The sequence below is a fragment of the Sminthopsis crassicaudata genome, chromosome 4 (genome assembly GCF_048593235.1).
Source record: "Sminthopsis crassicaudata isolate SCR6 chromosome 4, ASM4859323v1, whole genome shotgun sequence".
Classification (NCBI taxonomy): domain Eukaryota; kingdom Metazoa; phylum Chordata; class Mammalia; order Dasyuromorphia; family Dasyuridae; genus Sminthopsis; species Sminthopsis crassicaudata.
Window position 1 is genome coordinate 235,655,966 of NC_133620.1, and position 12,754 is coordinate 235,668,719.

At 34.0% G+C, this 12,754-nt stretch overlaps 1 protein-coding gene across 2 annotated transcripts in view; it reads right to left on the reverse strand.

Moving 5' to 3' along the window:
• Positions 1-12,754, reverse strand: part of MEI4 (meiotic double-stranded break formation protein 4) — a 306,413-nt gene that overhangs the window by 186,463 nt on the left and 107,196 nt on the right. For both annotated transcript variants that reach the window (XM_074265431.1, XM_074265429.1), the window contains exon 3: positions 1,059-1,603. In XM_074265431.1, coding sequence (XP_074121532.1) covers positions 1,059-1,603 — 545 coding nt within the window. The remainder of the gene's footprint in view (positions 1-1,058; positions 1,604-12,754) is intronic.

Consider the following 12,754-nt stretch of genomic DNA (forward strand, 5'->3'; position numbering starts at 1 on the left):
TATCAATCTAGGTTTTCGGGCCTGTAAATTCATTTTACAGGGGACACTGCTTCTCATGGGATTATCTATGTGCCAAGAAATGGGGTTCCCCTTTTCCTTTCCCTCATTATAAATATTACAACAGGACAGAATTTAGGGCTTGCTTATTTCTGCACCTCCAAGTAATGCTCAATGATAAATAAAAAAATACAATGTTTTATGCATGGATTGTTTCCTACTGTCTATCAGTCTATTTGTGGAACACCTACTATATATACCATAGTACTCATTACTAGAGCAGTAACAAAGGAAATGAAGAAATAGTCTCTTACTTCAACAGGTTACAATCTAATGAAATGAAAATGAAAGAACAAATACAAGAAGTTATCAATCCCAATATGACAGCACAAAGTAAGGAATTTCAGTGTTGCAGAGTCATTAAATTAAGAAATCATTAAAATTTTTAGGATTTGAGAATTATTTTAGGCAGTAACAGGAATGGACAACTAAATGGTGAAGGGCATAGAGGGCATTAGACCTAGAGTCAGGAAGACATGAGTTCAAACCTGGCCTCAAAAACTTATAAGCTGTGTGGCCCTGACCAAGTCTCATATGTAAGTGGAGAAGGAATGGGCAAACTGTTCTAGTATCTTTGCCAAAAAAACCCTAAAAGAGATCACAAGGAACTGGACATGACTAACAAATGAAAACAACAAAATGATAAATAGAATATTAGAATAAGCAATGTTCTAGAGAGCACAGGCTTCTGTGTGTATTTGTCTGTGTGTGTGTGTGTGTGTGTGTGTGTGTGTGTGTGTGTGTGTGTGTGTGTGTGTGTGTGTGTTAATCAAAACCAAAGAATATTAGAAGTTTTGGGGAAAGTAACAAAAATAGTCAAGATAGGGAGTTGGCAGGCTCTAGACTACAATGTATAACAGCATATAATGAGGGGTGTAAAGGAAGGACTTTTTAACACGGCAGATCCATTTCAAAAAATAGATTTATATAACAGGATATCAATTAAATTCATTCTTGACATTTTATTTAAACTCTATAGAATGTAAGAATATACTACTTACCCGATTAATACTGCTGTTCTTTAAAATAACCTGCACTAGAGTTTTCTCAAATTCTTCCAACTTCTTGAAACATGTTTTAAGTATGTGATTAGATAAATTACAATCATCAATTAACTTAGTCAAAATACAAACTGCTTCTGTCAAAAAGTTTGAGAAAGGGAGTTTAGGGTGACTGTAAAAATTTATGAGGCCATCAAGCAACCGAAATACAGAATCAGATACTGTGGAATAGCTGCTTTCAAACTTGTTTAAATCTGTTTTCAAATTACCAGACTCTGTTAAGTTCTTCAGTTCAAGAACATGTTGCAAAAATTGCAGGTGAGATGATAAAGTTTTTTCTTGGAGAGCATAATGGCTTTTCACAGTGGGTGGTTGATATACAGAATTTTCAGAAGATGAAGTAAAATTTTCTTCAACATTCTGGGACAGTTCTGAAGGGTCAGTTCTATTTTCACTTAACACATCACACCCAGAGTCTTCCAGCTGACTGGACTTTTTCTCAGGACTTTCAAGCTCCTTAGAGGACAGAGGAACAGCTGTGTTTCCTGAAACAGAACAAAAATACATTAACTGAACAATGCTTTACTTATATAGTAAAGTTTCTTGATTTAAGATCAAACCATTTGTTTCTTAAACCTAAAATGAAAAATGAAAGACTCACTAAAAGCAATGGCCTTAATATTATGGGGGAGGGGAGTAAAACACATATTCAGGTAAATTAATGAAAAAAGTGAGTACAACAATGACAGCAATGAAAACTCTTATCTTCACTGCAAAAAGGTTGTGATGATTCCTCATGATATTTCCTCACAAATAAGATAATATGATTCTCAGTGGCTTCTTAATCCCTTCTTTCATTTTTTTACTCTAAGCCATTGATATCATCTATATAATTTCTAATTCTTTTCCAATTTTCATCACAATTTAAACTTCAGCACAACTTAAAATTTCAGAACTACATTACAGGTAATTCTCAGTTTCGCCTAGACCATACTAGTTTATTAAGAGATCTTTATAAAAAAGCAAAGGAAGAAGGAAACAAGGATATTTTATTGGTATAAGAGAAGGAAAATCAGTATTTCCCTTAAATGTCTAGAAATGTGATACTCAGAATTTTCACCAATGCAATCTAAAAACATCCCTGAGATGTCTCTGAAAGTAGAAAATTATATTCGGCTTTCATTCATATAGTTATCCTACTTTTTAAAGACAGGCATTAATATTCTGAAAGGTCTGTTCCTCTGCTCAGTTATTCCTTAGGGTAGAAAGAAAGAGATTTCACATCTAATGAATGGGAGAGTAGTTTTAGAATCCATGAAGACTAATAGAGGTGCTGTTTCAAGTACTGATCACATGAATAGCCATGGACAAGACACTTAACCCTTCTATAATCCTTTGGTATCACCATGAAAATATTTCTATTTAGTTGTAGCTGATTTATCAATTTCCATAGAGAAAATCTAATGGTGACAAAAGAAAGTACTGATGGGAAAAAAAGCAACATGCAAACTTCTATCAACAAAACAAAATATACAAGGATAAACTGGAGATACTCTCAAAGGAATGTTATTGGTTGTCCTTTTGTTCTTAAAGAGAACCAAAATGACATTATGTTGTAGTTGTGGTACAGTATGTCTGACTGTGGCTGATCAGAACAATACAAGCTAAGAAAGTTTGCCATAGCTTGCGTACAAAAAGTCCATATGTGAACATCTGTGGTGGATATAATAAGAATAGGAAAGTTATTAACACTAAGGAGAATCAGGAAAAGTTTACTGCACCAAATGGAAAATTAGTTGAGACCTGAAAGAAGCCAGGGATACAACAGTCACACATAAAGAAGGAACAAATGCTAGGCATGTGAAATAACCAAGAAAATACAGAAAATCAGGCAATGAGAATCACCAAGGAGGAGAATGTCACTATTGCAAAGTGCAAGGACAGGAATAAAGTTTAAGACTAAAAGGCAAGGATAAAAGTTATGAAAGACTACAAATGCCATAGGACATTATATTTGAACCTGGAACAAATGGAGAAGCAATGGAGTTTATTGATTAAAAAAGGCACTTTGTCAGATCTACATTTCAGGAATATAACTGAGCTGAGTAAAGGATGTACTAAGGAAGGAGAAATTTGAGACAAGGAAGCTACTGAAAAAGTACAAATGTAAGGTATTAATGACTTCTACCAAAGTGGTAGCAGTGTTAGAGGAGGGGACATATATGAAAGAGCTGTGAACATAGAATCAACAGGTTTTGGTAACTGGTTGGATTGGAGGTGGATGTGGATAGATAAGATAAAGTAAAGATGACACATTGAGATCCTGAATGACTGGAAGGATAATTGTATTGTGAACTATAATACAGAAGTTCAGAAGAGGTTAGGGGGCTAATTATGAACAAAGTTTTGGGCATGAGTTTAATAAGTATATAGATCAAATAGTTTTAGATATGTAGTAGATAGATGGAAATGCAACAATGCATGTGAGAGATGGAAAAATAAATCTGAGAATAATCTGCATAGAGGTGACTATTGACTCTATGAGAGCTTATGAGATTACCAAGTGAAATAGTATAGATGATGAAGAGAAAAGGGAACACTATGTCTTGGGGAATGTATGTGGTTAGTGAGAGTTACTAGAAGATTAAAGAAATTAAATTAAGAATAGGTGGTCCTATATATGTAAGGAGATTCAGAAGAGAGCAGTATTCCAACAAGCTAAATAGAGTCCAGGAGAAGAAGAAAGCAATCAGCAATGTGAAATGTATCAGACTGTTCATGAAAGATGAGGACTGGAAAACACACTCTATTTGCCCATTAGGAAATAAGAGGTGTTAAGATAATCATAGGCAAGGATTGGAGGGCAGAGGGAGAGAGGCCAAAGGCACTTGGCAGCAGGAAGAGGAGGAGAGAGGCTGGAGACTCTGGACTCCAGAATGATGATTTATGTGAATTTATTATGTCCTGCAACTTTGCTAAAGTTGTGAACTGTTTCTAGTAGGTTTTTAGTTGATTCTCTAGGGTTCTCTAAATATACCATCATATCATATGCAAAAAGTGATAATTTTATTTCCTCATCACCTACTCTAAATTCTTTATTTTCTTTTTCTTCTCTTATTGCCAAAGCTAACATTTCTAACACAACAGTGAATAGTAATGGTGATAGTGAGCAGCCTTGTTTCACTCCTGATCTTACTGGTAATGGTTCTTGTTTTTACCCATTACACATGATGTTCCTGGTGGCTTTAAATAGATGCAACTGATCATTTTAAGGAAAGTCCATTTATTCCTATACTTTATAGTGTTTTTAATAGGAATGGGTTGTAATTGTCTTCTCTAAAGTGTAATGTTGTCTGGGAGCAGGTTTCTTGAGGGACTTCTGGAGGCAGCCTTCCTTTTAGTTTAGTGTGATCACCCCAAATGCAGCCAGGGATTAAAGTCCAAATCCTTTATGGTCTCCTTCAAAGTCTTATCTTCTTCACCTGAGACTCAGCTAGTTTGTTTTAGAAGCCTTCTGTAGTCTTGGTTCCCAGAGCTTAAGCTGCTTCTCTGGCTTGTGAATCTCCCACAGTGAATCCTGGTTGAGGCTCCAAGCTTATATATGCTCTCTTAAAGGTGTGAATCTTGTGGAACTCTAGTAAGTACTAAGTACATTACTGAACTAGAGAACTGTTAAGTACTATGCTAAATAAAATAATTATTGTCTCTATCAATTCCAGTTATTTAGCACCTTGTAAGAATCCTAACAATAGGTGTTGGTTGGACTTTATCAAATGCCTTTTCTGTATCTATTGAGATAATCATATGATTTTTGTTAGTTGGTTACTGATATAGTTGATTATGCTAACAGTTTTCCTAATACTGAACCAACCCTGCATTCCCAGTATAAATGCTACTTAGTCATAGTGTATTATGCTGGGGATGATTTTGTTAATATTTTATTTATTTATTTAAGATTTTTGCATCAATATTCATTAGGAAAATTGGTCTAGAATTTACTTTCTCTGTTTTCACTCTACCTGGTTTAGCTATCAGCATCATATGTGTGTAATAAAAAGAATTTGGTAGGACTCCTTGTTACCCTATTTTTTCAAATAATTTATATAGTATTGTAATTAATTGTTTTTTGAATGTATGGTAGAATTCACATGTAAATTTATCTGGCCCAGGAGATTTTTTCTTAGGGAGTTGATTAAAAGCTTGTTGTATTTCTTTTTCTAAAATAAGACTATTTAAATAATTTATTTTTCCTCTGTTGACTTAGGCAATCTATATTTTTGTAAATATTCCTCCATTTTCATTTTGATTATCAAATTTATTGGCATATAGTTGGCCAAAATAATCCTAATTATTGCTCTAATTCCCTCTTCATTGATGGAAAGTTTTTCCTTTTCATTTTCGAGGCTAACAATTTGATTTTCCTCTTTCCTTTTCGTAATCAAATTAACTAAAGGTTTATCTATTTCATTGGTTTTTTCATAAAACCAACTCTTAGTTTTATTTATTAATTCAATAGTTTTTTTTTTTTTAACTTTCAATTTTATTAACTTCTCCTTTTAATTTTAGAATTTCAAGTTTAGTATTTGATTGAGGGTTTTTAATTTGTTCTTTTTCTGGCTTCTTAAGTTGTAAGCCCAATTCATTGATCTGTTCTTTCTCTTATTTTATGTAAGTAAGCAGCTAGAGATATAAAATTTCCCCTTACAACCACTTTGGTTGTATTCCATAAATTTAGATATGTTGTCTCATTATTGTCATTTTCTTGAATGAAATTGTGTCTAATATTTGCTTTTTCATCCATTCATTCTTTAGGATTAGATTATTTAATTTCCAATTAACTCTTGGTCTATGTTCTCCTGCCCTTATATTGTATGTGATTTTTATTAGATTGTGATCTGAAAAAAAATACATTTACTATTTCTGCCTTTCTGAAGTTGATTTTGAGGATTTTATGCCCTAATACATGGTCAATTTTTGTATAAGTTCCATGAACTGCTGAGGAAAAAAACAAACAAACAAACAAACAAACAAAACCCCTCCTTTCTGTCTGCATTCAATTTTCTCCAAAGATCTATCATACCTAACTTTTCTAATATTTTGTTTCTCTCCTTAACTTCTTTTTTATTTATTTTGTGGTTCAATTCATCTAGTTCTGAGAAGTCAAGGTTGAGATCCCCCACTAGTATAGTTTTGCTGTCTATTTTTTTCTTGCAGCTCTCTTAACTTCTCCTCTAGGAATCTGGATGCTATATCACTTGAAATATATATGTTTAGTATTGATATTGCTTCATTATATATGGTAATAGATAATTAATTTAGTAAAATATAGTTTCCTTACTTATGTCTTTTAATTAGATCTATATTTGCTTTTTCTTGATCTGAGATCAGAACTGCTACCTCTGCTTTTTTTACTTCATCTGAAGCATAACAGATTCTGCTCCAGCCCTTTACCTTCATTCTGTATGTATCACTAAGCTTTAAATGTGTTTCTTGTAAACAAGGTGTTGTAGGATTCTGGATTTTAATCCAATCTGCTATCTGCTTCCATTCACATTCACAGTTAAAATAATTAATATTGTATTTCCTGCTATCCTATTTACCCTGTTATGCTTCTCTCTTTCTTTTTTCCCCTTCTCCCTTCCCCAGTATTTTGCTTTTGATGATGTCCTTCCTCAAACAGGCCTCTCCCTTTAGAGCCACTCCCTTGTTTTTACACTTTTCCCCTAATACTTCTGTTTTCCCTTCTATCAGTCTTTCCCCTTCTTTTCCCCTTTTCCCTCCCATTTCCCTATGAGGTAAGATAAGTTTCTCTGTGAAACCAAATATGTCTGATATTCTCCCTTAGAGCCAAATCTGATGAGAGTAGGATTCATCCTCCCTTCTTTCCCTCAATTATAACAGGTTTTCTTTGCCTCTTCGTGAGATGTAATTTCTCTTATTTTACCACCTTTTTTTTCCCCTTTTTTTTCCAGTGTGATCCCCTTTCCACCTCTAGTTCCTTTTTCATATTATCATAATAAAATAATTTTATACCCACATTTTCTAAGTATACTCATAACAGAAATATAGTTCTCAAAAAAATTTTTTTTTAAACCTTTTTATGTTTCTTGAATTCTGTGTTTGGAGATCAAATGTTTTGTTCTGTTCTGGTCTTTACATTAGAAATAGTTGAAACTTATCTATATCATTGAATGTCCATCTTCTTCTCTGAAAGATAATGCTCATTTTAGCTGGATAGCTTATTCTTGGCTATAATCCAAGTTCCTTTGCCTCTTGGAATATTAGATTCCAGGCTCTCTGGTCCTTCAATGTGGAAGCTGCTAGGGTAATCCTAATTGTGGTTCCTTGGTATTTAAATTGTTTCTTTCTGGCTGCCTGCAATATCTTTTCCTTGGTGTGATAGTTCTGAAATTTAGCCATGATATTTCTTGGAGACTTAATTTTGGGGTCTCTTTCAAGAGGTGATCAGTGAATTCTTTCAATGGCTATTTTACCTTTTGCTTCTAAAATATCAGGGCAGTTTTCTTTTATGATTTTCTGTAAGATAATGTCTAGGTTCTTTTTTTACATCATGTCTTTCAAGAGGCCCAATAATCCTTAGATTGTCTCTCTTAGATCTATTTTCCAGGTCAATTGTTTTTCTTAGGAGGCATTTCATATTTTCTTCAATTTTTCTTATTTTTTTGGTTTTGTTTGATTGATTCTTGAAGTCTTCTTGAGTCATTTACTTCCATTTGTTCAATTCTAATTTGTAGTGTATTATTTTCTTCAGTTACTGTTTTTTAAGCTCCTTTTATAATTGGTCAAATGAATTTTTTGTTCATTGCATTCTTTTTCCATTTCACAAATTTTGTTTTTCTATGAATTGGTATCTTTTTTATATCTCTTTTGTAGGGCACTATATGCTTTTTCCATTCCTTCTTACAATGATCTCATTTCATTTACCCATGTTTCTTATAACTCTCTTTTAAGATCCTTTATGCAGTTTTCCAGGAAAGCCTTGTGAAATGTGGACCAGCTCATCTCTCCTTTTGGTGCTTCATCTGGAGTTGTTTTGCCTTTAGGAACACCTCAGGATTTAAGGTCTGTTCTTCTCTCTCTCCATAAAAGCTGTCTATGGTTAAAGTTCTTTTTTTGTTTTTTTATTCATTAAAAAAAAAAAAAATAAGTTTGAGTTCTGTTCAATACAAAGGAGTGACAGCTGCTTTAATTTGCCCGGGGGCAGTTCTGCTGATTGATTTCCAGTGCTGGGTAATGGCAGCTAGGTCCAGTGTTCTTCCAGGACTCAGTGGTTTACAATTTGTCTTTTACAAAAAGCAAACCTGCCATACCACCTGCTTGCAATTAGGACAGAGTGGCCTAAAAGGCTCACAGAAGATTCCCAGATGTATGGACTCTGCAATGCTCTGACTCCCTGTCCCAGCTCCTTGCCCTGGTCTCCCTGTGCTGTGGTCTGAGCTTGGCAGACTGTTCCCCCTGCCCATCTGAAACCAACCTGTTCTGAAGTTCTTCTAAGGTAACTTCTTCTGGGAATGTGTTGTACTCCAAATATTTGTGGATTCTTCGATTCTAAAAACAGCTTAGAGGCTTAATCTGCTTTTGGTTTAAAAGATCAGAGAAGATCACAGAGAATTGTGCCTGCTCTCTGCCATCTTGGCTTCATCCCTCTAGATTGATTATTGAGTATTAAAGGATGGACTCCAAGAGAGAAAAAGGACAAACAAGATCCAGAGAGATTGGCTACTGAGTATAACATGTTTGAGGAAATGTATCATGAATAGTGTGAGAGGTTTTCAAAGGTTAATAAATAAGAGGAGGGATTAAATGGAATAAGCTGAGTGAAACTTCTCATAAGGATGTGGCCTTGACCTATGCTCTAATTGTAACTTGAGACTTTCCACCAACTAGTTGAGTTATAGCTGAAAGCTGCAGGTGTTCGATTACCTTAGATAAATATTTCCCAGAATTCTACCCCCCCCCAACTCTTTCTCATATGTACATCTGTTTATTAGCATTTAAGTACCTAACATGGTAAAGAGTGTTCTAGGGTCCATATTTAATGGTAAATTAGAACTTGCCAGCCAATGGGAGAAAAAGTCAGAAGGTGGGGCAAGGGCTTCTGCATTAGGATCTATATAATCTTGTGTTTGCAGCTTGTGCTTTGCATTCCTCTACTGATACTGTGTCAGTTGGGAGTTGCCCTTTCTCATGAGATAGTAATAAAACCTTTTTTGCTTTTTACCTAGAGTCTATAATTTTAATTTGACTAAGAATCATCTCACACCCTATATTGTACAAAACCTATACTACAGTCAGCTTCCCTATCATGTTCTTATTCTATAACTTTGTGGAGGAAACCATTTATCCTTCTGTTCTGATTAGGTTCATAACCACCAAAACATCTGGGGTTCTTCTCTCTCTCCTTTACCCTATATATTTAATCTGTTGCCAAATCTTGTTTATTCAACTTCTACAACATCTTTTATATTTATCCCTTTCTTTCAATTAAATAGAAACTACCCTAATTTTAGTCATTACTTCACATTGAACTACTACAACTGGTACTTACTTTTTCCCATACTTCTGCTATAATTGTTTTATATATATATATATATATATATATATATATATATATATATATATTTTTTTTTTTTTTTTTTTTCCCTTTTCTAATGCAATCTGTCTCAATAGAATCTTACTAAGCTACAGGTCTGAACTTGTTTAAAAAAATTCAGTGATTTCCTATTGCCTTAAATATAAAATACAAACTCAGTTTGGCATTTAAAACTTTAAACAATTTGACTGTCATCTACCTATAAAGACATACTTCACATTGCTCCCCTTTGCATATTCTGGTCTCCAGACAAAATGGATCATTAGCTGTTTCCTGAAACTTAACATTTCATTGCCCATCTCTTTGCATTTCTTTGGGCCTTCCTTATACCTAAAAAAATTTGCCCTTCTCAATATGCTCTTTTGGGAACTTTATCTTCTTTGCAAACTGAGCCCAAATGCCACCCTCTCCATAATGCTTTTCTTTATTCCCCTTTTTAGTGCTCCCTTTCTTCTCAAATATTTTCCTGTTTATCTTCTCTGATATATCCCTGTTCATATTCATGCTACACTTTTTCCTGTACTCAACACACAACTCAAAATCTTATTCTTAACTATATGAAATCTCCCTCAGGACAGGAGTTCTTTTCTTTTTGTATGTTCTTTATTACATAGCACAGTGATGCACTTTGCACACAATGCTTAATAAATGTTGAATTCACCTGAGTAACATAAAATTTAATAAGAACACACATTAAAATACTACATTTAGGGCCAAAAAGTTATCTCATTTATATAACATATTCAAAGTATATTATGTAAAATGTCAGGCTAGATAAATCAAAAATTGAAATTGTTGATATTTCTTCTGGCAACCTTAATCTCAAATTTGCAGATAATACCATTCTGATGGCACAAAGTAAAGAAGAACTAAGAATCTTCTTGATGAGCAATAAAGAAGAGAATGCAAATACTGGCTTGAAGCTTAACATAGGAAAAAATAAACCTTTGCAACTAAACACATTAGCTGCTGGAAAGTAAAGGGAGAAGAAATGGAAGCGATGTCAGATTTTATACTCTTAAGCTCAAAAAAATCACTGTAGACAGTGACTGTACTCATGATATTAAAAGATACTTTAAAAAAAAGCCATGAAAGATCTGGAAAGCATACTAAAAACAGAGATAGTACCTTGCTAAAAAAAGATTTGTATAGTCAATACTTTGGTTTCTCCATTAGCAACATATGGTTGTTGAGAGTTAGATTATAAAGAGAATTGAGCTCTATGGAACTGACATTTTCAAGGTGTGGTTAGGTTGTAGAAAAGGCTTTGGAAAATCCATTGGATAGAAAAATAATTCAAATAAGTCAATATTTAAAGAAAGTAATTCAGACTATATACTGGAAGGTCAAATACTAAGCTGAAACTTAAATACTTTGTTCACATAATGAGAAGGCAGAATCACTAAAAAATATTTTAATTTTGGTTAAGATTGATGGTAAAGGAGAAGGGCATAGCAGAGGAAAAGATGGATAGATAGTGTCATGAAAACAATGAATATAAACTTGGAAAGACTTTGAGAGATATTGGAGGATAGAGGGCATAAAGAACTTATGGTCCATGGGGTCATGAAAAATTGAACATGACTAAATGACTGAATAATCACCACCACCACAACAACAAAATAACTGGGAGAAATGTCTTTAAGTACAAAGTGAGGACTTACTTCAACTGTACAAATTAGTGAAAGAGAATTTAGTCTAACTCTGTCAACTTGGAATCTAAGGTAAAACATATGCAGACAATATTGGAAGGACTGGAAGGATCTCCTTGTTTGTCTTTCATTCTGAAAGAGGATCATAACATCAGGGAGGCAACTCCAAGACATACAAATGAATTGGATTTAAGAGAGGCTGTACTGGGTCATGCCTCACTTTCCCCTCTATAGCTATCCTATCTGAATCAAGTGGTCAAGTATAGACAAGGAGAAAGAGAAATGGCCCTATTTGCAAAGGGAGACCTTACCTTTTTATGGTAATTAGGGCTAGGTTGCAAAGAAACAAAGAATGACCCCTTACACCTACTCAAACAAAGAAACAAACTAAATGTGTGGGAACTCCTATATATCTGATAGAAATCTACCTTTGAATTAGTAATTAAATCCTTAAAATTTGCCTTAGAAAGAGAGGTCAAATGTCACCTCTAAGGGTAATACACATATTTACTGTCCCAGATAGGATTTCACTTCACCAGGCTGCTTCTTTTATGATATTGCTATGTAATATTAATAAATAGCATAACTAAACACATTTTAAAAGTATTAGAAAATATTTTTGGAAGATTAAATTTCTAATTTGAAGGATAATCTTGATTGACCTATTTACATGTGAAAGTTAAATTTTGTTTTTTGATTGAAAATAATTACATGTAAATGTGGTAATTTTACTTCAGTATGAATGTTTAATAAAGACTACTAGAAAGCAAGAGTACAAAGAAGCTGTTACTGATAAGTTACTTCCTTTAGTCTAGAAAAAAAAATGCATTTCCATTATAGAGGAAGGAACTTGTCTTCCTAAGTCTCTAGCTCTGACTCAATAATCTAGTAATGTGAAACATGTTACTGACTTAGCACCCTAAACATTAATCAAATGTAAGGAGGAGAATCGGGGTTGGGAAGCATAATGAATTAGGGGAGATATATGGCATGGGGGAAAGGGGAGGGGAAAGAGAAACACACCAAGAGACAAAATGCCTGCCATGGCAGACTGACCCAAAGGAAGGCAGCATTCATGATAGGGCTTATAAATAGATTTTATAGGGAAAATTTAACCTCAAGCACATGACTGGGATTTCTGACAAGGTGTTGTGAGGTGAGACTGTCCAAGACCCCGGTAAAACATAGGTCTCAGGATTTGACATAACTTGGATTTCAGATTGGATAACCTTCCCAGAGGGTGGGACCATACAGCTAAACTAATCTCTATCAATGCTTTCTCCCCTGCCTGCCTCAGGGATTAATTTTTATCAATTTCTGTGTTAACCATACCTGACATTGAAGACCTCATTAGGGTATATGTATTGTTTAAATAGCAAGTGATTTTCCTAAAGTTCAAGTCTGACAACTTGTTCTCCTTCAATAAAATC